Raw genomic sequence first — 25,483 nt, forward strand, 5'->3', positions numbered from 1 at the left:
CGAGGACACCTTTCCAGCAACAGCTCACTAGGAACGCCACCATTATATTGCACTAACCACCCTGAAATACAACCGACAACCCCGGCCCTCTCCAGTATCAAGATGTTTCTGCTCAAAGCGTTCAAGGAGTTCTTTAGGCTCTATATTTACTCATCTCCTTCCTGTGATGCGGAATCTGAAGAGCAGGATCAAAAAGCCGAGTTCGGGGTTTCGCATGCAACCACAAAGGCGTGGAACCAAGCTGCGACAGAACTACGAAACATTGCCACTCAGATGAGATTATCAATTGCCTGCAACCCGTGGATGAAAAGCGACGACCGTCCATCCGACGCCTATTTCCCGCAAATGTACAGACAATTCCAACATGATCTCTACAACTCCAGGGGGTCTTGGGAAGACTATCCGTGGAGGGCTTTTGACATGTTCAAATGGACCGAAGTCTACAGGGCGACGCGAAGTCTTGGACTGCTTCCTCAAGACCATGACCATGGTTCACTTCCGAAGAACTGGACTTTGTGTATGGGCATGACACTCTACATTGCCCTGCTCGTAACAAAGCAAAGCCTGGACTGCGCGATGAAGGAGATCCAAACGAGGCTCGAGGGCTTTCCACACCTGGCCAAGACTCCGCTGCGATTGCAGACACATGAGATGCGGCAACTCAAGGAGGCGGAACGCATAGCTGTAAGGGGAGCGGAGACATTCAATCGCATGCTGGAAAATATGGCGCTTGAGCTTTCAGTTGCATTGGGGAAGATTGAAACGAAGGCTGGTGATGATGAAGCTGGAGAAGAAGGCAGTCGGGAACCGATACGTGAGATATTGCGTCGCGAAATCCACAAGGTGCATCCTCACCTGGAACTTCCTGAGCTTACCATGTTAGTGGATCTTTGAATTTACACGGCACGTTTCAATGGAGGCAACATGCTCGACTGAGGCGAGGAAGCGGGACAACCTCATCACAGGAGCAGGTGTAGGAACAGACCAGACATGCATCTTTCATTGAAAGGCAGCTTCTCAGGCATAGGGAAGCCGGGTCACAGATGTCGATGAGGTGGGCCATACTGACTGCCTCTTACTTGAAGCCTGAAGGCAGTGTCCTTTGAAAGCAGTGTCATTTACTTGAAGGCAGTCCTTTGTCTGTCGGGACGGCAGATGCTTCCTCTGCCTTTTCAATCACTGCCTTCAAACGTAAACAAAAACCTTTTGTTTACTCCTATCTCCACGTTCCCATCATCATCTCTACAACATCGCAGCCCAAACTCGAGTGGACAAAGTATTGCAATAACAACAACGACTCCTCCACCGCTCTACCTCAACTCCCCTGAAGATGCCTAAAAAAGCAAAGACAGAACCCAAAGGGCCGCCCTGTTCACACACGTACGATGCCACAAAGACAATTCCCGTCGATATCGACATCGCCGTAGCAACTCTTGCTGACGCACATGTTGTCCTACAGGATCACGCGGATCACCTCCTCATCCATGGCTATCTCAAATTGTCCACTCAGTACTCCAGCAATCCAGTCCAAGACCCTTCTGCAACTGGTCGAAAGGTTAATCGAGTAGAACAAGTTGACTTGGCCATTGAGAAAATCTTCCACACCAGTGATTGGAAAGGAGGACGTCCGCTGCAGCCTATGATCGATGTACTCCAAGACGAGTATACAAGGAAATGGGGTGGGACCAATGCCGTCTATCACGACTTGGCCAGAACGTATCCTGAGCACAGAGAGGAGATCGCTGACAAGCGAGGCAAGCATTTTGGAGCATCCATATTGATCCAGGATCTTCAAACTCACTGTGTCGACCTTCGTCGATTTGCCAGACGGCTTGACAGCTATTCCGTGAGACAACCCGCATCAACATCAATAGCGCCACCCACTGCGATGGCGGTCAGATTTGACTAGTCTCGAGAAGACTGCAGGAGGTTCGGTTAACGCTGAGAAGTACCGTGGTATCATGATTGACCAGGACCAAGGGCGATAGGTCCAATTGGCAAGTCTGCAAAATCCCTTTCCGTCCCCAGATTAAAGATGATCGGGTCGCTAGGACTATGCAGGTTACTTCGAAGTCGAGATCTGCCATGTCTACAGTCTGGAACTGAGGCGAGGCATATCTCGGCCTGAGGGCGTCGTTCGGCCATCAGAGGCAACGAGAGCACAACAACGCGAGAAGTCCCGCCAAGGGAGCAGACATGTCTTTTCATGAATGCCTTATTCACTCGGCAGTGTGACTGGCGCAAATTGAGTCAGATGTGAGACAATCAATAAAGGCGACTTCATTCTCTTCACAATCGATTCATGTGTTGACAACTTTCCTTCACTTCTCTAGAGCTTTTCCCCTGTCAAGGTCATCTCATAGACCTCCCGACGCTTTATCATAATACTTCATTTCTTCACTGGAGGCCTTTCTCATTCAAGTTCATCTCGTAAACTCCTTGATGTGTTATCATAAATATTTCCTTCGGAACTCTTTTCTCAAGCACCGTCTTCGTAAGTAGGAGTCTGTGCCGAGTTGAATATTTCAGCTGACGCTTGACTTAGTCTACAAGCCCCTTACCCTTGCTACTCGAAATGGAGGTCCACGGCAAACCTCATGCTCAGCTGCCAAAACTGGCTCGCGAGGCTCTGCGCAGAATGACTTGTGAAGACCCCTCTCAGCCTGGGTCAGAGAAGGACCTGTTAGCCGCGGAACTCCTCCCTGAGTGCAACCTCGTCATCGGAATCGCCAGCCAGATATCCGAGTGGAAGGAGAAGGCCGCGCAAGTCACGCAAGCCCTGAATGAACTGCTGGAACTGCATTCGTACATGGAGAATTCGCTCTGGGAGGGCGTCGACAAGCCCGAGCTCCTGCTCGAAAGAGTCTTCCTCTTCCAGGAGAGCACGGTCATGGCCCTCATGCGCGACGAGATCTGTATCGCAGCCGCCGTCGAGCGCCAACTCAGAGCGTGCAATGTCCTCTCCTTCACCAGGATAGACAAGAGATTTTTGATCAAGAATGCGCGATTCATGGCGAAAGTCATCAAGGCCGAGGATATCTTCATGGAGGTTAGGCGGCTTCTTTCCCGGTTACAGCAGAAGTTTGATTTGGTAGTGCGTTTGCCGATGAATGGGTCCTAAAGCTTTCACCGACCTCGAGGACTCTGCGCGATTAAGGACAGAGACAAAGACACAGACAAAGACACAGACAAAGACACAGACAAAGACACATACACAGACACGGACGGGATACCGAGAGCCATCCAACAAGCAAATCAATGGGCAGAATCAACGACAGAGGGGGCTTGGAGAGAACACACACGAGCCGGTACCGTAGTCTGTACTGGTACCGTATTCTGTTCCTTTTGCTCGTTGGACTTTGCCCCAGGCTCAAAGTTCTTGGGAACACCCCATTTCGGGAAAAAGAGAATTGGAACGGACTGGAGAAGACGACCTAGGTACTTACCACCCAGGTCCCAAGGTATGGCCAGGCTTTGGAAGAATACTACAGGCGGACGCGCTCCTATTAAGAAAAAGGAGGAATGAGGCCTAGCTACCTAGGTAGCTAGACATGAGGCGTGATTTGTGCAGCGCGGTGTAGCCAGTCAAGCATGAAGAACAGCATGATGTATTTCTATTGCCTTCGCTGGGTATCGTTCGTGATGTCTTTGTCTTCACTCCATGATCTAGTATTGTCCTTCACGGCAGTCATTACTCGTGCCACTCACCCACTGCGCTATTACTACCCACATGTGATTTGTCCTATTCCGCCTGCGGTGCCTGACCTCTTTCTCAACCTCTCTCTCCCTCTCTCTTTTTTCTCGCTCAGATTCTCTTTCTCTCTCACACACACAGATAGATTTTCTCTACTCAAATCCTCAGCGCCAGATAGAGCCTCTCCTCTGCTGGCACAGCTCTCTGTATCTTACACACATACCTCACTCGCCGGATCGCGCTCGACGGTCAAATCGATACCAACAGTCCTGTTCTATCCCTGTCCTGATCGCAAAATCTTGAGTTCACGCCGGTCGCAAAATCTGGGCGCAGTTTCCGCACCTTCAGTCGACTTACAATGGATGCAAAGAGCGTGTCTCCGATCGACGACCTCGACATTTCGGATCTCGCCCTGTCAAGCAATGATGGTCCCGATCTTCCAGCTGCGCAAGAAGTAGCCGAATCTGGTGTGGCTCCAACGCCCGAAGATACAAGTCAAGAGTCTTCCGAAAGCGAGAAGCACGGGGCCAAGTCAGACGTTGTGGGCAGCGCAGAAGATGAAACACAAGAAGAGCAGGTACTGCATGGCCTACGGAGAGTCCAAGATGTTGTCAACTCACCCTCCCTTGATGCCGCAACTCCAAACCTGTCCGGCAATGCGGAACATGTGGACCGAACCTGCGCCGATAGAGAGCCACAGAAGACATTGAAGAACGAGTCGGAGGCAGAAGAACTCTCCCCACTGGACAGATTTGTTGAGGCCGCTGAGATCATGGGTCCGCTGACGGGTGAAACGATTTCGTTCTTGAACGACCTTCAAAACCTCAAACGGACCCTCGAAAAGAGTGCAAAGCTCTCGCAGCCGCTACGATCGTTCCCATTTCTGAATGAGGAGACGCGGCGTGCATTCCTCGCACACGATATGAGGCCATACCATACAGATATCCGACGGCTTGGCCAGAGAGCCCGACTTCTCCGCCAAGCGGGCGATAGATGTTCGGTGCTTTGCGAGAGCATTTTAAGCCCCGAAGCTCGAAAGTCTGTGGACATTGATACGCTTGATGAGTTTCTCGAGGTAGTTGATCTGAGTGCTGTGTGGTCCGCGGTCAATAGGCGATTGGGCATCGAAGTCGAAAACTTTGAGATCTCTCTCAGAGAGTGGGAAGTGTATGAGCATTTTGTGGAATGACTAGGAAATCATCTAGACGGGCAGGTTGGGCAGTGATACTGGAGCTCGCGTCTGTGTTGTGGAATCGTCTCTGAATGGCGAGGTGACAGTCCAGCAAGTTCAAGAGCCGCATGGCGAAACGGGAGAGGACGAAGATTTTGCGTAGCTTGAACGGCTGAGCTTCGTTCAGGCATATGGATTCAATGCTTCTTCTTGGATATTTCCGACTGTCATTTGAGGGGGAAGTGGATTGCTCGTGGCAGCATGGAAGGAAGGAGCTGTTGAATTTCAATGAAATAGTCTAGCTAGCCTTCCCCCTTTCCCTTTCCTGAACGGACATTTCATTCCATGTAACCCCGTATATCTGCAGTGGCCCCTCGCCGTGACCAAGCCTCCTGCGCTCTTTCCATCCACGTCAACCAGTCTGGCGGGTAGAAGAACAAAGAATCAAGGTTGAGAAGAAGAAAACTGTGGTTGAATTATATGGCGGCTAATTCCAAAACGGGGAAGCCGCTTGGCTGGTGGGGGAAAGTTGAAAGTATTATCTCGTAGAAATGTGCCTATTTGCTGTGGGGGAGAGAAACTTACTATGTACCTAGGGAGGGGAGGTGGAGAGTAAGGGAGGCGGCCGTTAGGTGTCACTGGTGGGTGACTGGTGCCAAGCCCAAGGCGGAAAAGAGGAAAAAGGGGGAAAGCGGGAAGCGGGAAGCGGGGATTTGCGCTTTTGTCTCCGTCGGAGGGAAATCAACCTTCAGTTCGCCAGCTGCTCGTTGCTCGCTACTCGCTTCCCACTCATTTGTGGCACTGCATGTGATGCATCCATCCATCACCTGAACCCATCAACCGATGATCAGCCATTGACTCGAGCTCGACATTGATTCCATCTTCAACACTGACTCCCGGTCATTCTTTACAACCTTTCTTTTATTAAGAGTCCTGCGTGCGCCCCAGCGCTGCTTAATGACCGAACATGACCGACATGGCCGACATGACCGACACAAAGGATCATGCTCAACAAGCTCCGTCGGAATCAAATCCGTCCCTCAGCCATATTCCTCGCCAACCTTCATGGACCGGCTCCGTCGACGACAATAACGCCAATACCTCGCCTTTGCACGGTCGCAAGAGGTCCGCCGATCATCTGCCCGCAGAGCCCCACGTTTCGCGCAAAGGTCGAGCCTGTCTGGCCTGTCGCAAGTTGAAAGTCAAGTGCGACAGCCTGGAACGGGGTGACGCTGGTTGCTCGAGATGCCAGCGCCTGGGCCTGGATTGTATTACCTCGAAGCGCATGAGAGTGAGTCTGGACGACGATGGCGAAAACCCTCACCCGTCCATTGTTCGGCTCGACAGAGCTGTGGAGGACATTCTCTCCCGGCTGAAAATGCCTCCACTGGAAGCTTACTCTCGCACTCATCCATCCCAACACCTGCAACCACCGCCGCTACCTATTCCTGCCGAATCCAATGCACAGACGACGCGGGAAAACTCTCGCGAGCCGAACCAAGAAGATGCCCAAGAAGTCGCTCCCGCCCCAATGGGCAGCTTGTACGAGGTCACCCAGCTCAACACCCTGCGGAGCCGCCTAAAGTATGGCGACCCGGCGCGTCGCAACTCCAAGAAGAATATGGAGAACGACCTCGTCTCCATGGGGGTTATCAGCGTCGAAGAAGCCGAGGAGATGTTCAGCTTGTTCAAGAAGACCCTCTCCCGCTATCTATTTGATGCCACCGTTAACGAATCCCGCACACTGCTCTCGGTTCGCGAGTCCTCGACTCTGTTCTTCACAGCCATCATCACTGTCACGTCGCTCCACATCCCAGGCAAGGAGAAGATCCACGCGTCTGCCCACAAGCATCTAAGAGACCTCATCGCCGCTTCCTTCTTCGACCGCTTCCATACCCTCGAGGACATCCGCGCTCTATGCATTGCAGCATTCTGGCTTCCGGATCTCAGCTGGAAACTCTCCGGACATTGCGTGCGTATGGCCACCGAGCTTAACCTGCATCAAGCCTTCTTCAAGGCCCTCTACTCGCAGAAGCAGTCGGCAAGTGAACGCGAACACTCCTTCGAGCGGGCCAGGTTATGGTATCTCCTTTACGTCCTCGATCACCACTTCAGTATCGCGTACGGCCGACCACCGGTGACGGCAGAGCTGCAGGCCATCAAAGAGTACGATGTCTTTCTCAACGCCCCTGAATGCACGCCGTCAGATCGAAGGGTACTATCACAGGTCACGTTGTTTATTATTTTGAGTAAAGCGTACAACCACTTTGGCTTGGAAGCCGAGAGACTGATGGATGGCGACGATGTCACACTTCTCACCCACCAACGCTTCATCGAGGATCTGCATCGCTGGAGGTATCAGTTCAGGCATGCCTTGAATAGAGATGCTCATGTAGGGGATTATCCTGCTGTCGGTGAGTCTTTTCGTGTCCTCTTTCTGCTTCCGTTGCCTTATCTAACCGTCCCTTCCAGGCGTCGAACTCCACTACAACTTTGCGTCGATGATGCTCAACTCCCTCGCCCTACGAGGTCGCTCCCTCTTCACCATCTCCTCCACATCAACTCTCCCCACGTCTCTGCGGCCACTTGCATCCCACGCCATCTCCTCGGCGCATCAAATCCTGATCATCGTGCTTGAAGAACCGTCCATTCGGGACTCGATGGTCGGTGTGCCGCTCTACTTGCACACCGTGATCGCCTTCGCGGTGGTCTTCTTGATCAAGATGTCAAGTCGGTGGACGGGGATAGGCGTGAGCATCGACGCGGAGGCCAAGACGAAACCTCTGATCGAGAAAGTCATCGAATTGTTCCGGAGTTGCAAGGCAGGCAAGGGACATATCCTGTATGCAATGGCCGACGGGTTCGAGCGATTGCTGAGGCGGAACCTCGTCGGCAACGACCAGCTTTCAAGAGCTGCCGGCGCGGAAAACGGTGTCGCGGGGTACGCGTCCCTCGACGCCGCGGCGGCGATGGGAGCGCGACAGAACGGCCGCTCATACGCCGGCCACGTTCAAGGACAATCGTCATATGCGAACCAACACCCCTCGGACCTATACGCCTCGTCCCAAACAAACACGCCCTCCCTCCTCCCTCAGCAACACACCACGGCCTCCCCGACGCCGTTCACGCCAACAGGTGGCGCCGCGCAACAACAACAGCAACAAGCGCAGCAATCCAACGGCGCCGGCAATTTCGACCCCTACGCCCTCTCCCCGCACTCCCAGCCCACCTCCACCTCCGCGGGCACCTTTGGCGGCTGGCAGACCGAGGACGACATGCTGTGGAGCATGGGCATGGGTTACGACCTGCTGGCCACGGCGCCGGACGTCAATGCTCACGGCTTGGGCGCTTTTGTAGGCTGGCCTGGCGGCGGCGGCGGCGGTGGTGGCGGTGGGGGGAGCATTGATTCGTATACCCAGGGGTTGTGAGTCGAAAAGAAAAAGAAACGGATTATCTACGATTTACCATCTACGTATATACTCGGATACCCGTTACGCTGTACCGGTATATGTTTGAGGTACGTCCATGATGCATGGATCTGCAAAAGGGGACTAAATAAGACATGGCCGATATCACGATATGAACGGGAAACCCAGTAAAAAGTAAAAGTAAAAAGTTAAAAGTAAAACATTGCCAGCTTAGCGAATGGTGAGGATGACGGGGAAATAAAAATGTGACACGAATTTGTTGGGAAAACGTCCGTTTCTTTGCGTTTCAGAAGGACCGCATCTATATCTGCATTTCAAGGCTCCGTTTGCGCGCTCCCACGGCTCATATATCTGTCCATCGATAATACCTAAGGTCCTCGTCGCGTGGCTCGGTCCATATATGCCCTTCGGTTCGGTATGAGCCGTGTACCGAGTAGTATGATGAGCCTCGTATGGCGGATTTCGCTATGAGATAGAAGAAGAAGATAAGCTGAGGCTATGACGATAGAAGATATCATGTAGTCTGAGCTGCTTCTTCCTCTAATGTCCCCAGAGGACGCGTCTCTCTCTCTCTCCCTCTCTGTCTCTCTCAAAGCCGCATGTCGCCGAGGAGCTGTATTCTGTCCATCCCATCCTAGCCTAGCCCAGCCCAACCCAGCCTGTCCCCTCCTCTCTGGACTCTGCACGCAGTAGTTTGAGCGTGGGACTTGGCGATAAGAACCGGGTTCTCTGGACGGGATGTCGTGAGAAAGGGACCACTCTTATCAAACGCCTGGGGTGTGGCATTGGCTGGGCCCATGACTTCGGAGCTGAGCAAGGTGCCGTGACGTGCCGTGCCAGGCAGGCAGGCAGGCAAGGTGGCTTGCTTCCTCCTGTGTGGCAGTGGAGCTCTCGGCGGGATTTCGAGGTTTCGGTGGATCAGGTATGTGGTATGTGAGGGTGGTGGGAGGTGCAGGTCTGGTGCGTGTGATGCCATCCCAGATGTTGGGAGGAGTGTCTGCGTTGAATCTGTGGTTTCTTCTGATGAGATTGTTGGTAGAACTTAGACGTGACCGCATCAGCGACAGGTTGTCGAGTTTGCTGAGCACTTGCGACTGTTCTCCCAGGCTGGTCCTTTGCGACGACTGTATGGCAAGCAGGAGTTGCTTTGTCGAGCGTGATGCGCAAGGACATTTTCATTCACGGGTGCGTTCCCTGTCCTTTCCGATCTCTTTGAGTGAGTCAGCTGTATAGACCTTGTTGATCGAGATCCATGATCGTCGCTGGAGATAAAGCCAGGCAGACATCTCCAGGACCAACGTGTATCAATCTTGCCCGCAAGACGTGAAAGGCCAGATCCGGGTTATGGAATCGGATATAGAAATATTGTTCAAAATGCCTCCCCAATCTTTCATACCGGCAATTCTGCATTCCGGCGTCCGCTCGAGATTTTCTGGAGAGCCATCTGGATGTATGGACCCACGACAGGGATATTACCGGCAAAGGATGCGATAGTCGCAAAGAAGTCGCCAAAGAGGACGAATATCCCGTACAGTTCGACCAGGAACCCGGTCAGTGGCCACCGAAACAGAATCAGAAGGATGCCTGCCATGAATGCAGCTGTCCCTTTAAGTTTTTGACGCCGGGCGAAGAAGACAAAGGTCTTTTGGATTCCGATGATCAGGGTAAGGCCGATAAGGAATAGGATCTAGTGATCGTTCAGCATACAGGCATTGTGAAAGCTTCGGTTTAGACCAACGTTTCCCATCGCTAGCCTGCGAAGAAAGTCAGCAGGTCGTCCATTAACACTGGCCGAGAGCACATACATCGAGCGATCGAAGAACATGAGGACACCACCGAACAAAAACAGTCCACCTTTTGGCCGATTAGTTTGTGGTTCACGAAGAGGCCATCCACTGCATTTACCTCCTGAGCAAAACGCGACGCCAATCTCTGCGACCAGTTAGCCTCTCTCTGTACAATTGAAAACTGCGGGAGACCAGGAGCACATACTCTGCATATCCGTGAGCCACATGCTGGGCATCTCGAGTTGTAACTGCGAAAAGCAGAGGACCGACGCGTGTGTTTCTGAGTGGTAGGAATAGAGCTCGCTGCGTATGAAAAGAGATTGTGAGCAGCAAGGGAAAACGCGCTCTCCTGGCTAAAGGGTGCAGGTGCTTGTAAATGCCAGCGTGGAGTGCTTCGAAATTGTTGAGCTGTCCTCAAGGGGGAACAAAATGCGCAGGGACGGATGAACATCGGGGTCCAATTCAAGCTTAGCTCAGCCTTGCGACCGTCAGCCTCGTCGATATGCCCACTGTCCTATGACACAAAGAATTGTTCATGGCCAAAAGGACAATGCGGTCCTTGTCTCCCTGGCATCCCATAGCACAAGAGACACTGACTTGTCGGTTCTTTGTCCTGTAGCCGTCATTTTCTGCCTCTCCAGGTTCCAAGTGACGGTCAAAGCCGCGCATTCGGTCCGGTCTCAAAGGTGGCCACCGGTCCAAGCCTCGTTTTGCACCATCAACGCGGACATGTCAATATCCGCCATATCGAATTCGAAGGTTGCATCACTCCACATATTTTGGCCAGACAAGCTGAGCTCTTGTGAGCCGGCTGCCCGCGGCAACGGTGCATCTGGGTTTATCGGGGATAGGAATTGAGTGTTCACATTCAGTTCCACATTGTCAGATGAGTCGCCACCGTCGACTATAGGCGATGAGGACACAGCATAGTCGAGGAGATCCCACAACAGTGCTGTCTCGACCTTTGGTGGGTTATTGAGGCCCGCGTCAACTTGTGATGTAGCGAAGTGTGCAAGTCTAGTCAGCTTCGAAACCTGCAAAGGATTAGTGTCAAAGTCGCAACGGCAGGCGATGCACTTCAAACTTACAGTGTGCAGCAGATGACTGTGGGTGTTTGCCATTGTCTCAACGTAGCTTCTCAGCATCTCGAAGTCTCTGGCAGCATTGATCGCCAGCGTCTCGTCCTTGGAGAAGCGCAGGAAGAACTGCGCGGTTGCGATCATCGAAGCAAAGTGACCAACAAACGGATCGAAAATGGTGAAATTTTTCTCCTGGCATAACCTTAGGACAAGTACGACCCAGGCAGAGTGAAGCACGGCTTGATCGGTTGCATGTTGAAGGAACGACGGAGAACGGAGCCTTGGTCGACCGGGAATCCTAGCAATATGGAGAAAAGGGTGGTTCAGGGTACAGTGTATTGTATGGTATATGCACTGTGTGAAAACCCAGGGCGCCCAATATCCACGCTGCGCCTCGAGTTCCGGAAGTCGTCTGTCATGAAATCGAGTGTTCTTGAATCGATGGACTTCTGGAAGTACAGTTTCAAATCGCGACATTTCAGACTTGATCTGTTGGTAGACTGAGTTGGCTGTCCAGGCTTCTTCAAGATTGCCTTGTCTGATAGTCTTCAGATAGGACATCAAGCGACCCCATATTGATAACAATTGTAAAGCGTAGGAGTTGATGCCGGAGTCCTTCTCCTCCACAACTTCACACTCTGGGGGCCTAACTGACAGGGTTGATGTAGGCCGTTTTGCTGACGGGGGCATTTCAGGCATGATCTCTTCAGTAGAAATGGCTGGAAGGACCCGGAAGCTGCTCCCGTGCATTCGGTCAAGTATGAACAAGCTCCAGTAACATCTCGATAGCTCTGTGTTAGGAGAAGCGGTCTTCGCTGTACTGAGCATTGTGTTTGAGCATACGGCCATACGCACAGCCACACCCAGCGCCATCCAAGCCTTGGTCGATTTCCCATCTGCACGCGTGCTTCATTAGCTCCATTGAATGCGCAAAAGAGCACTCCACAGACCTGCGATCTCGCTGAGACACAGCAGGCAAAACGCCTGAAGAGTTTCTAAGTCACCAGTTGGCTCTGCAGCCCGAGCGTATAATTCCTCGGACGCACGGTTCTTGTAGAACTCTGCGGCGGGAGATCGTATGCGACTGTAGAAATCGCTGTCCGAATACCTAACAGTCAAGGCAAGGAAACTCCTGAGAAGCCGTCGTGAGAATTTCTCCACACTAAACGGCAGGCTTTTGATGTCAAATAGAGGCAGAGGTTGATCTGCGATTCTGTCAATGTACAGCTTGACCAACAACTGGAGAACGTCGGGCGGAGGATCTGGGCTGTCACTGATCAGCACTGGAGTTGAGCAGCATTCGAGAGACACAACCGTATCCAAGCATCAAATCTCGCGACACCACCCTGAGTCCTGCTATCGTAATCAACTTCTCCTTGGGGCGTGTGCGAAGAGCTGCTGAGCAGCGGCGTTGAAGCCCCGTGCAATCTGGCCGACGACTGTCCAGATTGCAGCTTCACAAGCGCCCTGAAGCGTCAGTCGCAGTTTGAAGTCTTTCAAGGAGCTCACCGACTCGACGGCGTCCCCGATCTGCTCCATTCTAGCCTCCAGCCTCTGAACCCGTTGTCGGTCGAGATGGCTCTCTTCCTAATTGGTTCGTGAGCTCCTCATTTGCAAGGACTTTCCAGAACAATCGCACATTCGCTCGCCCACCAGCTTTTTCCTTCTCGACGCGATATCCGCCGGCATCGCTGTGGCGCGAGTAGCTGCATCGCTGGTTGAGGCGGGTGCAGAAACTACAGCTTGGTTGTTCTCCAGGGCACCTCACCTTCTTGCGACGGCAGTTATCACATGCATGTCGTACACGACTCTGCAAGGGAGTGGTTTGACTCATGGCCTGGTCACACCATCGACCTACGCAGTCGACGTTGTTGAAGACATGCTGAAGATAGGGCGAGGCTGAAGTTGTTCAGATTCGAAGGTAAGAAATCGGAAGTTAAGTTTTTCCGCGTTTTCAAGAGATTTCTAGTCTCGCCTTCAGGTCCGACTTCGGCTCAACATCGCGTCTCGAGGATCCGTCGACCATTTCTTCCGCATCTTGCTCTTCTCTCCCAGAAAGCATCATATCATATCTGGTAAGGGCAACAGAATGATTGATTAAGAGAGTCAAAGCATTCGAGAAATACACGCGCTAATCCCGAAGGCTCCTACTGCCAACTATATCTATCCGCTGTCGCGGCCATCGAAACGCTCAAGTGTCTTCGAGGACGAGCATGGCTTGCATGGAACAGCTATGCCTGCAATGTTTGTAACAATGTTGCTTTTGGTTAACGGTTACAGATTACCACGCGCCATCTGCTCCCTCTCAATCGCCTCGAACAACGCCTTGAAATTGCCGGCCCCGAACCCAGAGAAGTTGTTCCTCTGGATGATTTCGATAAACACCGTAGGCCTATCCATTAAGTGCTTGGTAAAGAGCTGCAGCAAATACCCGCCCTCGTCGAAGTCGATGAGGATTCCGAGCCTCTTCAGAGCAGCAAAGTCTTCGTTCAGCTTCATCCCCGCGCTTTGCAGCCTTTTGGACATGGTTTCATAGTAAGTGTCGGGAACACTGATGAACTCGATACCTCTCTCCTTTAGGTTGGTAACCGTGGTGATGATGTCGTCGGTCCTCAACGCAATGTGTTGAACTCCAGCACCGTTATAGAAGTCGACATACTCTTCTATTTGCGACTTCCGAAGGCCCTTTGCCGGCTCATTGATTGGCATTTTGATTTTCTCGTCAGGACTGGCCATCACCACCGACTTCAACGCAGAATAATCGGTGCAGATATCCTTGTCATCCACCGACCAGAATCTATGGAAGCCGAGCGTTCTTTCATAGTATTCGCAAGCCGCCTCCATTTCGTCCCAATCTTGGTTCCCTAGAAAAGGTCAGTGCCGGAGCTCACCGCACAGCCAGCAAACTCTACTTACCCACACAATGGTCAATGACGGCCAAGTTGACCGACGGAAGGTACTTGGCCGTTTTCTCGACGTCTGTTACCGCTCGATAACCTGGCAAAAAGGCCCCTTGGTATTTTTGGCGCTCGATAAGGGTATGAATGGTATCGCCGTACGTTTTGATCGACGCCATTTTTGCTGTTCCAAAGTCGTCGCTAGTGCTCGCAGGTGCTGCAACAGGATATGCACCCTTTGCCACAGCTGCATCGTATACTGCAGACACGTCGTCCACCTCAAAAGCAACATCGCGGACGGCATCCCCGTGGGTGGCCAGATGATCGTGCATCTCCCTTAAGAGAGTTCGATCGTCGTCGGAGAGCCAGGGGACCTTCGAATCAGGGCCATGTAGTGGCGAGCTGAGCACGAAAACAACCTCTCCATTTCGAACAACATGAGAAGCGACCACTCTCGAACCAGTTTCTAGCCCGCGGTATGCGATTCGCTCAAAGCCCATTCGAGAGACATAAAACGCCGCCGCCTGCTTGGCATTTCCCACCCACCATGCAACATGATCATATCCCCGATAACTTGCGATCTTCTTGGGTGTATTCGGCAATGACTGCACTGGGGCCAGGTTGCTATGGATCGACTTCTGCCTGACCTCATGAGTTGGGACTGGGGTTGGAGCCACTGCACTCGGAGCCATTTCGAAGGTGTTTTCGTTCCGAGAGACTTAATAGCTGTGAAGAGAAAGAAGGGCCTGCAACATACATAAACGAATTGAGACTCGTTATCGACGGGCATTTATATGGCACGGGATTGCTGATATGGCGCACAGAGGAATACTTCATTGTTGTGGGCACCCAGTGGGGACGGAAGGCACAAGACACATCCGTGCACATTCTCCGGGAATAAGCGAACATTGCCTCAACAAACAGTGGAACAAAGGGTCTTTGAGCGGTGAAATTCCTAAAGTTCTATCTCAACTTGAAGATATCATCCCAGTCCTTATCAGACGATGCAAGGTTGTCTTTCCGTTACAGCATTGAGGTATCCCTTTTTCAATAACTCACAACCGAGGAGCATCCCTCTGGGTAGTCGACTTCTTCCTCCGATACCAAGCATCAGAATGGAGGCCTCCAAACTGAGCGCGAATGATTCCAGTGTCTTGTCTGCACTTTTCGATCCAGAATCCTCACTGTCAAGCACTGTACAGGTCGATAACAGTACGCTCGAAGACCAATCGCCCAGCAGTCTGAAAAGGCTTGGGGAACAGGAACGACTTGCACTGAAATCAATCAACCAAGAACAGCCCCAACTGAGTGACATCGAGCACTCAATCGCTCAGTTGACCGAAATAATCACGGTCGATCCCTCGTATGCCTCTGCGTGGAACAACAGAGCGCAAGCCCGACGAATGCTCGTTAGGGACGACGATCTTCCCAGGAATCCAGGCATCGTGGCTGAGATCTTTCAAGACCTTGCACAAGCCATTGCACTCTCTACTCCAACTGGACCAAAGGCAACGCTCTCTGGATCTGATGCAAAGGTTCTTGCGTCGGCACATACGCACCGAGGCTATCTACTGCTGCTGGCTAGCAAGTCGGAAGACAATCGAGAGATGCTAGCAGCGGTGCCACATGTCAACGCCTTATCAACAGAGATGCTGGAGGAAGCTGCAAGCCGGGAGCTTGTGATTGGAGGCCGGTATGGAAATGAAACCGCGCGGCAGCTGGCGGTGAAGACCAACCCGTATGCAAAGCTGTGTGGATCCATAGTGAGAGAAGCGTTGGCGAAGGAGATATCGGACTTCTACCAACCTCATGTAGCCTTGTATGGTGCCAATGCATGAAAGCCGAGACAACACACCTACGTACGTAGTATAATGCCTGCCTTGTAGACACCTCTGATCCCACGTATCCTCGACCTCTACAGAGACGCGACGAACCGACAACAACGACCGCGAAGGAAATCCGCCATATGACGTTCTCCGACGATAAGCGAACGAGGTCCGTGTCACAAGGCTCGAATGATATTTTCTAAGGGTCGGGAAAAGGACGGTTTCGCGGTCCGTGCACGTGCAGACCAGCTTCTAGTCCACTTTCATCCGCTACTACATGGTGGGTGCATAGGTAGTAATGTGGATTGCAACCTGCCACAGCGTCGTATCTGTCCGACTCAGAATGATTGATCCTGGCCGCGCGTCAACACGCGACCACAAAAGTCGTTGTATAAGTCTGAGCCCGAACTCTGTATTTAGCAGACGGATCGAGCGGCCAAACCGTACAAGAGCACGTCTCACCGTATCGCGACTCCCCCTCTCATCGCTTCGGCTTATCATACACCCCCGGAAACGACCGCCCCTCATGTTGCGTGTCAGCGCCGGAGCGAGCAGTGTTGGTGTTCTCCATGTATATGAGACAACTCGATCAGCCGAGCGGATATTGTGCGGTGTACGAGCACTTTTCCTTTGCAACAGTGGTGGGTTGGCGCTGTCAGCATGAAGAGGTAGTAGCCTGGGACATGAGATGCAGGGTGAAGATGTTCTTACGTATCTCGCTCTCTTCTCGGCAGACGGTAGGAACGATGACAAGCTGATCCCTCTGATTTACAAGAGTATTAAAAAACAGTCTTCTGCAACCACAGCTCGGTGAAACGAGGATAAGGTTCGCCTGAGGGCAGAGGGCCTGAATTGGTACAAGGGTTTGCCTTAACAGGCCCGCGACAAGATGGCCAATCCTTTCGAGAGATCTCGGTGGCAATCTCTGACTGTGTTCAGGCGTACGATTGTACAGACTCGCAAACAGGGCCTAATGTTGTTTACTCTGCCAGCTTCGCTCGAGGCGTACTCGTATATCCTTAACATAACGGGCCTTCTGGGGCTCCAGTTGGTCACCACCCTCGACTGTGTGCCTGACAATGTGGTCAAAGGGGCTTGCGTCAACTTTCCACCAAGCTCATCGACAGTTACATTTCAATCGACCCCAATCCACAAGTATATAGGTAAGTCTTTGGACAAAGGTCAATGAGGCGGAATAGCACCCGGATCGTGCCACAGGACGCAACCGCCTGCGAGTGTTCTTGGTGCCTAGTCATTTTCTAATGGTCGCTTTGAGGGGATATTGGGAGACAGACCAAGCCTCCTCGGATTCTTGATTCTTTTGGAACAATCTTGTCGGTCCAGGCGGAAACCATGGCCATCACAGTCGCCGTCGTCGGTATGGGCGCTCTCGGGCTCATGGCGATGAAGAACCTCAAGGAAGATGGTTTTGAAGTGACCGGTTTCGAGAAGCGAAACTGGGTGGGAGGGGTCTGGAAGCAGTCGTACGACTCGACGCTCTCGGTCACGGAGAGGACGGTGTTCAACAGCAGTCGATTCCGCGCCGCCATCCCAGACTACCCTTTCCCTGATTCCGTGGACGATTTCCCCACGGCGAAACAGATCTGGGAGTATCTGGAGAGTTACTGTGACCATTTTGGCCTGCGGCCGCATGTTCGCTTGAATACCGAAGTCAAGACGTTCACGAGGACCCGGGGCAAATGGGCCGTCGAATACGTCCAGGATGACGGATCTAGTCACACCGACTTCTTCGACAAGCTGATCATCTCGCCCGGCTCCTTCGTCGTTCCGCGGTCACCCAAGTTGAAGGATATTGACAAGTTCGAGGGAGACGTCCTCCACGCCATCAAATTCCCTCACCCTTCTCGCTTCCAGGGCCAGAACGTTCTCCTGATAGGGCTTCATGCGACCACGCAGGATCTGGTAGTCGAGTTGGCTCAACATGCCAAAAAGGTATACATTGCGCACAGGAACGGCTTGCTCCTGGTAAGTCAAAAGATTCCCCCCAACCCCGAGAGTTCATCATCTTTTGCCTAATGTCCCACCGCAGATTCCTCGCTACACAGCAGATGGCAAGACGTACGACCAATCCCAGACCATGACGCTGATGTTCCTCCAAGTGTTTCTGGAGAGATGGTTCCCCAGGCTGTGGACGTGGTTCATCGACTGGGCCTTCGCGGCGATGTCGAAACAGGCATACCCCAACCAGCGCAAGGAGTGGAATCTGACGCCGGCCCTGTCCCTCGCGATATCGACGCCTCTGGTCGCCGACGCCATCTACCCGCACCTCGAGAGCGGATTCGCGGAGCCCGTGGCCGCGGTGCAGGAGATCCTCGGACCAAGCGCCGTCCGCCTGACGGACGGGCGCGTGCTCGACGACATCGGCTCCATCATCTACGCCACGGGCTACGAGTCGGCCGTGCCGTACGCGCCCAAGGAATACAACCCGTACCCCGTGGCGGACGAGGCCCCCGTTCTCTACCGCAACATCTTCCCGCTGCATGAGGACCCCGACGTGCGCAACTCGCTGGCCTTCCTGGGCCAGGGCGGCTTCCCGTTCCCGGGCTTCGTGGTCTTCGAGCTGGCCACCATGGCCGTGTCGCAGATCTGGCTGGGCCGTTCACACCTGCCGCCCCTGGCGGAGATGCGAGCGTGGCACCGCGCCCACCTCGCCTGGCGCCAGAGCCAGGTCCGCCGCTACTACCCGTCCGCGATTCAGAGGAATTTCTACGCCATCTTCATGCCCGCCCACGACCAGTTGCACTGGCTGGACCGCACCGCCGGCACGGGCATGTTCGCGCACTTTTCCCCCTTCAGCTGGCGCGCCTGGCGCTTCTGGTGGTCCTGCGACGACCGCGACTTCTACCGTCTGTGCAAGTCCGGCCTCCTCTCCCCGGCCCTCTGGCGCCTGTTCGACATGGGCCGCCGCAAGCCCTGGGCCGGCGCCAAACAGCAGATCATCGAGGATAATCGGTTCGTTGAATCGCGGCGGCAGGAGAGGTTGAGGGCCCTGGAGAAGTTAGGGAGCTCCGGGACATCCACTTGAATAATTCTCCAGATTATCGGTGCATTTTATACGTGATTTTTGCGGGCGACGATCCCGCGTCTGGCGACGGGGGTGTAATAAAGATTCTCTTAGAATTTACAGCCTTCAACGATTCTCTCTGCCAGCTCTAACTTTATATATATTCCTCGGTTGCGGTGGCTCGGTCGAGAAACCGTCTCATGTATCGTATCGGTGAAGGCCGTACAAACAAATAACCGCTTATACGGGTCTCTGCTGCTGAAGCTTGAATTGCTCGTATATTGACTTGAAAAGTGCTATTATAGAACCCTCGAACGCCCGCATTTCCTTCCTAATTGAACTTTCTCGCTCCAAGCAATCTAGCCAGCATGAATTCAATTCTGAAACGATTTTAGCAACCTGGCATCATCGTGCCAACAATAGTGGACTCAATTCCTCAGGGCTCTCAATCTGTCTCCCAGACCTTCCTCCAATTTCGCCCTGTCTGCCGACTCATTCTGCGGTAACTCATGTTCCGGCACATCCTGCTGCATTTCTTGGGATAGCTCAACGCCCGCTTCGTCTGCGACTCTGCTCATCAGGGCTTCGACCTCGCTCTGCCCCTCAACGCCCACCTGCTGACTCTCAACGCCGCCCGCCACGCCTTCATAATATCCCGACACAACGTCCAAATCTTCAAACTGCGCTTCAAACTTCTCCATCACCGCGCCTATCTTGTCCAAATCCATGTTCTTCAGCGCCGAGTCCATGCCCTTGACGGTCTGTGCCATGGACGCCGTCACGGTGCGCATGGTGATTGCTGTTTGGACACGGGCGGCCACGGCGTCGATCCGGGCCGCGAGGGTCAAGAGCTGGATTCGTTGCTGGGAATTGCGGACCGAGTTTGTGGCGTAGAGTCGGGCGATTTGCGGCTGGGGAGGGGTCTGGGTCAGGGCTTTCTTGAGTTTGGCCTGTTCGGCGCGCGAGTCACGGTCGGCTTTGGCGGCTTGTCTGTTGAGTTGTTTGGATGTGAACTGGGAGAGGGGAGAAGCATAGTCAGTATTAAGGGTACACCCAAGAACGCTGGTCAGAGGGTAGCTGCGCCGGCTTCTAGGTGGCATGGGATAAGTGCTGAGAAACATACATACCTTCAGGTTGAAAAGAGCCTTCTCGAGGCCAGACATCTTGATCAGAGAGCGTAAGAAAGATCCCACGAGACTGACACACGACACCCAGTTGCTGGCGCGGATGAAGCGGCTAGCAGTTCGGGCGAGACACCGAAGACAGGGCAGTTGGGTATATCGTGAGAGTGCGAGCGAGGATGAGTATCGTCAGGGTTCGTTTCGAAGAGGTCGAGCTTCTGTGATATTGCGATGCAGGTCGTCTGAAAACAAGTGCCTTTCGTGATGTGTGAAGCCTGTTGCAAGTTGTAGCGACGCAGTGGCAGCGGATGACGATGGCGGGGACCTGCCAAGCCCCACCATTAAACTTGAATCCGGGGTTTAGCCGGAGAAACTATTCTACCGACGAGGCCGAGTCTTTACCAAACAATCCTCCTTTGTGTTTAGATTGAAGAGTCTGTCTTTCTGCAGCAAAACCGCCATGCTTAAAGTCACGATTTATGCACCAAGTATCTGCATCAGATTTGATTTCCACTAGATTGTCTACTGATCCCATCATTTGGTGCCGTTGATGATCGAATCGACTAGGGCAGCTGTGTTGGCTAACGCTTCATCTGCATATCGGTACCCCACCAGCTGCACACAAATAGGTGCGTCTTTATATTCCGCGGGTCCCGTGTCTACAAAGCGAGAGAAGTCAGCAGTTTGTCACATTCACCGCGTAGGCGACTTGAGGAGGTGATTTGCATACAAAGACTATACATCCGAGCATCCTCGGCGCCGTATTTGGCATTGCTGAGATCATCCACAACGTCGGACTCACACACCGTGTCCACGGGAATGACAACGGCCGGGTAGTCGAGGTAATTCCACAGGCCAGTGTAAGTGGCCGTGGTCCATTTGTCCAAAGGCACGGCGGTGTGCTGGGCTGGCGGCATCAAGATCGCGTCGATGCCGTTGTCACGGAAGAGCTTGAGATAGTTGCGTGCTGCTGCTTGACGGCGCACATTGAGATTGAAGAAGCCGCGCAGGTCAGTGGCTGGGAATGAAGTGATCCCAATGGCTTGGACGGAAGGAACCTCGGGCTCCCCCGTCCGGGCGAATAGCTCAAGGTAGTTCTGGAAGTGGAAGGATTGTCCGTCAGATTTCTATCCAAGTTTGGCACTGGGGGACCACATTATAACTTACCTCGCTTCCCAGCAGTGTCCAGTACTTGATCAGGTCGCCATAATGCTCTTTGACGTCGGGCAAAACAAGAGGAATGAGTTCAATGTTCTCGCTTGCTTGGAGCAGATCCACTGCCTTTTGGAGGCCACGTCGAACAGGCGGCGAAGGGGTGTAGATACCGTCGTCCAACACGAGGCCGATTCGAAGCTTTTCCTTGGGTTCGTGATTCACCCACGGGATAGATATCACGGTGCTGTCATACCACCAAGTTCCTGCCTGCATAGTGGTTTTGAGGAAAAGAGCAACATCCCGAAGCGACGTCGACATGGGGCCTGCCGACGAGCGCACCCCATCCGTTCCCGGAGTCGTGAGGTCCCTTACGCCCCCATGCGGCACCAGCCCGACACTGGGTCTAAACCCATAGATGCCGTTGCAGACGGCGGGGACACGAATGCTCCCGCCAATGTCTGTACCAACACCGAGCACGCTTCCTCGAAGAGCAAGAAGGGCGCCCTCGCCACCGGTGCTTCCACCTGCCGTCAACGCCGTGTTGCGTGGATTCAAGGTCCTGCCGAAGACATTGTTGTGGCTATCACCAGTCATAATTGTTTGTGGAAGATTCGTCTTGCAGTAAAGCACGGCGCCCAATTCAAGCAGCATGGCCGCGGTTCCGCTGTCTTCATCTGCTGGTTCATTGACAAAACATGCCAGTCCAGTCGATGTGTCGTATCCCGAAACTTGGAAACTATCTTTGAGAGAGATTGGGAGGCCGTGAAACGGACGAAGAGGCTTTTTCGGATTCTCCTGCCGTTCACGATCGAGTGCCCGGGCTCGTTCGACGGCTTTGTCAAAGAAAATTTCGGTTAAGCAATTGGTCTATCGCTACCAGTGAGCTCATGAAAGACGAATGGCGCGAAATGAAGAAGGGATTGACCGACCAACTGCTGAGCAATGGCTGCCCTCTTACAAAAGGCGACTGTGACCTGTTCCGCCGACCAAACCCCGTCCTTGAGCTTCTCCAGAAGCGCAGTGGCGTCAAAGTCGGAAGTGATTTGGTACTCGGTGTCGGTCAAGATGCCACACGTCCGCGGCACCTGCATGAGATTTGAGGCTCCATGGTAGTGATCAGAGGGAAGCAGCCACTCCTTGGGGATTCTGCTCTGGCGTTCCAGCTGCTTCTCAGCCGCGATGGTTTTGTAGTCCCTGAAGACCTTCGACATGTTTCTCTTTTCCTTGTTCCGAGAGGGTAGAGGCTTGGTTCAGTGCTTCAGCTGTAAAAGTGGCTGTCCTTTCTGGCATTCTTATACTCCAAGGTCTAGGATCCACCTGCGACATCTCCTTCGCGCATCCATTGATGACTCTTCGACACGAGATACCATTGTATCTGCCATATACCTAGGGCCTCTAGCTTGCATTTCTGTCGACTCCACGGAGTGGACTTGGAACTCTTGAAGTGCAAGCTCCAACGCTTTGTCTCTGGAACAAAAGACTAATAAATCCTCCGGTCATCGTTCCGGTCGGTAGTGGATGCTTGGCCAATCAGCAGCTTAGCAAGATGCTCCTTCGAGGGTTACCAGCGACTCGCCAGCTAGTCCTCTGCACCAACGTCCATCATCCATCCCCATTTGTACCTAAAAATCAGTTCTGGGCCGGAACCGGAAGATTATCGGTGTCCCCTGTGACAGATGCACAGCTCAATCGTGATCCCGAGCTATCGTACCTCTCTCCGAACTGATGGGAAGGACGGGTAAGCTGTTGCTCACCGAGTTCTGTTTGAGAAACCCCGCACTTGTTCGCACTGCCATTTGTGAAGTCCTGCTGTTCTCCTTTCCTCTCATCTCTGGCCAGATTTTGTACCCTTGCCGGACTACTCCAAGGGGCTGGAATGGCATCGTTCACGCCCCGCCGCCGTGGAGTCCGGGCTGCATGTGACCGATGCTACGAGCTCAAAGCACGGTGCGAGCGTGCGTCAATAACTTCCACCTGTGCCAGATGCGACAGGTTGGATCAAGCTTGTCTGACTGTGCGTCCACTGCGACAGGCGGGTCGACGGCCACATCGGCGAGAGCATTCGGTCTCGCAATCAACATCAAGCCAGTCAAGCACGAGCGCTGGGTCTCAACGCGGTGTCGGTGCCTGGCTGCGGGATATTCCTGACCTATGCCCGGAGGAGAGGGAATTGATGACGTTTCTTCTCTACCAACCCCAAGCCCTCCAGTTGTATGTGGTTACTCCCAGCTTTGAAGATGCTGAGCGACGGTCATTTGAAGCTCCGCTGCCGAGCGCTTTGCCAGTACTCAAAGATGCCTATCTCGCATATGCGGGGGGTTTGAAAGCATTTCACACCGCCAAATCGATGGAAGTGAATGTGGATGCGAATCTCCGCCACGCATCCTCCGCCATGAGAACACTGCGCATGCTACCGGTGGCTGGTCCAGATGATGCGGCATTATGTCTGAACCTGGGGATCACATTGGCACTGTATGCCTACGCAGCGGTTGGCGTTGGCGTACCTGAGATCTGCCGCTATTGCCTCAATACAGCTAGGCCTTATATTCAGAACGTCGTGTCGATGCCTGAGACCGAGGATCAGCTCATATTTCTTGTATTACTGGAGACCATGGACTGTGTTGCCCAACGCCGGAAGCCGACGCTGAGGATCGAGTCACCGCCCGCAGCGGGAGTGAATCGCCACTTGGGACTTTGCCTCCCATTGCTTCCATACTATTATGATCTGTGTGCTATCAGCCACTCGCTGATTGATGCCAGGAACGCTAGATTTGTATCCACACTGCATCAGCATCTCGCGAGCATCCAGGCAACTTTGAATGCATGGCAGCCATCCACACCGGAGCATTTCGTCAAGGAATTCTCGTCGGTCGAAGTGGTCCACCTCTTAGCCCAAGCCAGGGTATATCGACTGGCAGCGCTGCTGATAGCTCACCGGCTGCGACACAAATTTGGACAGGAGGACGATCAAGCGGATATTTGGTCGCGCGAGGTGTTGATGGAATTGGAGCTTGCTCGACGAACAACTCAGCGATCGATTCGGTTCGTTACGCTGCCCTTTATTGTTGCCGCGATCGAGATTCGGGATCCAGCGGCACGAACCAAGGCAGTCCAGGACGTGGACGAGTATGTTGATCGATTTATGCCGGCCGTGCAAGAGGCAACCAAGATATTTTTATCGCGGATCTGGCGTGAGCGGGATGCTCAGGAAATATGCTCTTGGTTTGATTCGGTTCACAAGCCATGCATCATATTAGAGTCTCTCCGTGATTCTAGCCGAGAGTCTGAGGCTATCAAGAAGAAAAAAAGGGCCAAGGCAAGAGGGCTGATGTGGGAAACTTGAAGGGCGTAGGGAGCAACCTTGGCGTTCGACTGCCAACACCAGGCGCCCTTCCCATCTTTACTTCTTGCCAGACCTTGAGGTTCAGCATATTGGTGCATACACATACCGGTTGATTGCGGAAAAAGTCGAACTACTGCCAGCGCGAATCGAACACCGGCTTCACAACGAGCAAAAAGTTCAGACCAGGCGGTTCGTATCTAACCCTTCCCCCCCACAATCAGATCCGCTGTCCTCCACCCTCCCGTCTCAAGGATTTTTGTCAACTGTTACCCTGGATCTGATTGATTTTTGTTTGATATGGCGAGACCATCTGCTACCTTGGGCAACAGCGAGCACATATCAGTGACGGGGAGAAGGGCCCCACCCACCAAACCCGATCTGAACCATAACAATCCCCTACTCAAAGCGGTTGCTTATTAGGAGGTCTCATTATCACTGTTGCGCTTCTTTCAAAGAGGAATTGTTGTAAAGAATTTCGGGGTTGCAAGTAATATGTCAACAACCTGTGGGAACGGGGCTGGGTTGTTGATCGGTGTAGCTTGGCGGTGGTCGCTGCTACTGTCGCACTCTGGCGACACACATGTTGATTTTGTTGTCGATGACCCTTTGGTTCCATCAGCATTGGACTGAGCCGGCGCTGCTGCTTATTCATTTGCTCGGGCAATATACGTTGGTGGTGGCCCAGACCTGGTCTCCATGGAGCTCGTCGAACCGCTGCAGCAGGATCGCCATGTTGATCTTCCTTTCTTCGGCACGACAATGACCTTGCTACTCCTCATCTAGCAACCGTCTGGAGTGATGCAACATGTTTCACGGGTGAGCTGAAGCAGAACTTGGAAGGAAGCGCTGGAAGCCTGACGGTCCAAGTCGTCCGTCTGCGTGAAACTATAACCATCCAAGTTTGCGTTCAAGAAGATATGGCCCTGTATTATTTGCCAGCGACTGTTCTGTGACTTC

The 25,483-nt window shown here is 53.1% G+C and overlaps 12 protein-coding genes across 12 annotated transcripts; 7 read left to right on the plus strand and 5 right to left on the minus strand.

Moving 5' to 3' along the window:
• Positions 1 to 102: 102 nt before the first annotated feature.
• Z520_03695 (uncharacterized protein) lies at positions 103 to 894 on the plus strand (the record flags this gene model as incomplete). Its single annotated transcript, XM_016774205.1, has 1 exon — positions 103 to 894. The coding sequence occupies one exon, from the start codon at positions 103 to 105 to the stop codon at positions 892 to 894; it is 792 nt and encodes a 263-aa protein (XP_016635151.1).
• A 436-nt stretch (positions 895 to 1,330) lies between these two features.
• On the plus strand, positions 1,331 to 3,121 carry Z520_03696 (uncharacterized protein; the record flags this gene model as incomplete). The annotated part of the gene is made up of 2 exons (XM_016774206.1): positions 1,331 to 1,846; positions 2,546 to 3,121. The coding sequence occupies 2 exons, from the start codon at positions 1,331 to 1,333 to the stop codon at positions 3,119 to 3,121; spliced, it is 1,092 nt and encodes a 363-aa protein (XP_016635152.1).
• Positions 3,122 to 4,052: 931 nt separating this feature from the next.
• Z520_03697 (uncharacterized protein) lies at positions 4,053 to 4,883 on the plus strand (the record flags this gene model as incomplete). Its single annotated transcript, XM_016774207.1, has 1 exon — positions 4,053 to 4,883. One exon carries the CDS (start codon positions 4,053 to 4,055, stop codon positions 4,881 to 4,883), a length of 831 nt encoding a protein of 276 aa, XP_016635153.1.
• Positions 4,884 to 5,832: 949 nt separating this feature from the next.
• Z520_03698 (uncharacterized protein) lies at positions 5,833 to 8,293 on the plus strand (the record flags this gene model as incomplete). Its single annotated transcript, XM_016774208.1, has 2 exons — positions 5,833 to 7,279; positions 7,338 to 8,293. The coding sequence occupies 2 exons, from the start codon at positions 5,833 to 5,835 to the stop codon at positions 8,291 to 8,293; spliced, it is 2,403 nt and encodes an 800-aa protein (XP_016635154.1).
• A 1,390-nt stretch (positions 8,294 to 9,683) lies between these two features.
• Z520_03699 (uncharacterized protein) lies at positions 9,684 to 10,316 on the minus strand (the record flags this gene model as incomplete). The annotated part of the gene is made up of 5 exons (XM_016774209.1): positions 9,684 to 9,980; positions 10,032 to 10,047; positions 10,099 to 10,147; positions 10,199 to 10,225; positions 10,286 to 10,316. 5 exons carry the CDS (start codon positions 10,314 to 10,316, stop codon positions 9,684 to 9,686), a joined length of 420 nt encoding a protein of 139 aa, XP_016635155.1.
• Positions 10,317 to 10,760: 444 nt separating this feature from the next.
• On the minus strand, positions 10,761 to 12,698 carry Z520_03700 (uncharacterized protein; the record flags this gene model as incomplete). Its single annotated transcript, XM_016774210.1, has 3 exons — positions 10,761 to 12,055; positions 12,110 to 12,421; positions 12,530 to 12,698. The coding sequence occupies 3 exons, from the start codon at positions 12,696 to 12,698 to the stop codon at positions 10,761 to 10,763; spliced, it is 1,776 nt and encodes a 591-aa protein (XP_016635156.1).
• A 735-nt stretch (positions 12,699 to 13,433) lies between these two features.
• Positions 13,434 to 14,748, minus strand: Z520_03701 (uncharacterized protein; the record flags this gene model as incomplete). Its single annotated transcript, XM_016774211.1, has 2 exons — positions 13,434 to 14,023; positions 14,076 to 14,748. 2 exons carry the CDS (start codon positions 14,746 to 14,748, stop codon positions 13,434 to 13,436), a joined length of 1,263 nt encoding a protein of 420 aa, XP_016635157.1.
• Positions 14,749 to 15,171: 423 nt separating this feature from the next.
• On the plus strand, positions 15,172 to 15,894 carry Z520_03702 (uncharacterized protein; the record flags this gene model as incomplete). The annotated part of the gene is made up of 1 exon (XM_016774212.1): positions 15,172 to 15,894. One exon carries the CDS (start codon positions 15,172 to 15,174, stop codon positions 15,892 to 15,894), a length of 723 nt encoding a protein of 240 aa, XP_016635158.1.
• A 1,341-nt stretch (positions 15,895 to 17,235) lies between these two features.
• Z520_03703 (uncharacterized protein) lies at positions 17,236 to 18,928 on the plus strand (the record flags this gene model as incomplete). The annotated part of the gene is made up of 2 exons (XM_016774213.1): positions 17,236 to 17,868; positions 17,933 to 18,928. 2 exons carry the CDS (start codon positions 17,236 to 17,238, stop codon positions 18,926 to 18,928), a joined length of 1,629 nt encoding a protein of 542 aa, XP_016635159.1.
• Positions 18,929 to 19,335: 407 nt separating this feature from the next.
• Z520_03704 (uncharacterized protein) lies at positions 19,336 to 20,070 on the minus strand (the record flags this gene model as incomplete). Its single annotated transcript, XM_016774214.1, has 2 exons — positions 19,336 to 19,920; positions 20,035 to 20,070. The coding sequence occupies 2 exons, from the start codon at positions 20,068 to 20,070 to the stop codon at positions 19,336 to 19,338; spliced, it is 621 nt and encodes a 206-aa protein (XP_016635160.1).
• A 492-nt stretch (positions 20,071 to 20,562) lies between these two features.
• Positions 20,563 to 22,394, minus strand: Z520_03705 (uncharacterized protein; the record flags this gene model as incomplete). The annotated part of the gene is made up of 4 exons (XM_016774215.1): positions 20,563 to 20,687; positions 20,759 to 21,125; positions 21,196 to 22,050; positions 22,113 to 22,394. The coding sequence occupies 4 exons, from the start codon at positions 22,392 to 22,394 to the stop codon at positions 20,563 to 20,565; spliced, it is 1,629 nt and encodes a 542-aa protein (XP_016635161.1).
• A 665-nt stretch (positions 22,395 to 23,059) lies between these two features.
• Z520_03706 (uncharacterized protein) lies at positions 23,060 to 24,526 on the plus strand (the record flags this gene model as incomplete). Its single annotated transcript, XM_016774216.1, has 1 exon — positions 23,060 to 24,526. One exon carries the CDS (start codon positions 23,060 to 23,062, stop codon positions 24,524 to 24,526), a length of 1,467 nt encoding a protein of 488 aa, XP_016635162.1.
• Positions 24,527 to 25,483: the final 957 nt, after the last annotated feature.

Source organism: Fonsecaea multimorphosa, assembly GCF_000836435.1.
Source record: "Fonsecaea multimorphosa CBS 102226 unplaced genomic scaffold supercont1.5, whole genome shotgun sequence".
In the NCBI taxonomy this organism is placed as follows: Eukaryota; Fungi; Ascomycota; class Eurotiomycetes; order Chaetothyriales; family Herpotrichiellaceae; genus Fonsecaea; species Fonsecaea multimorphosa.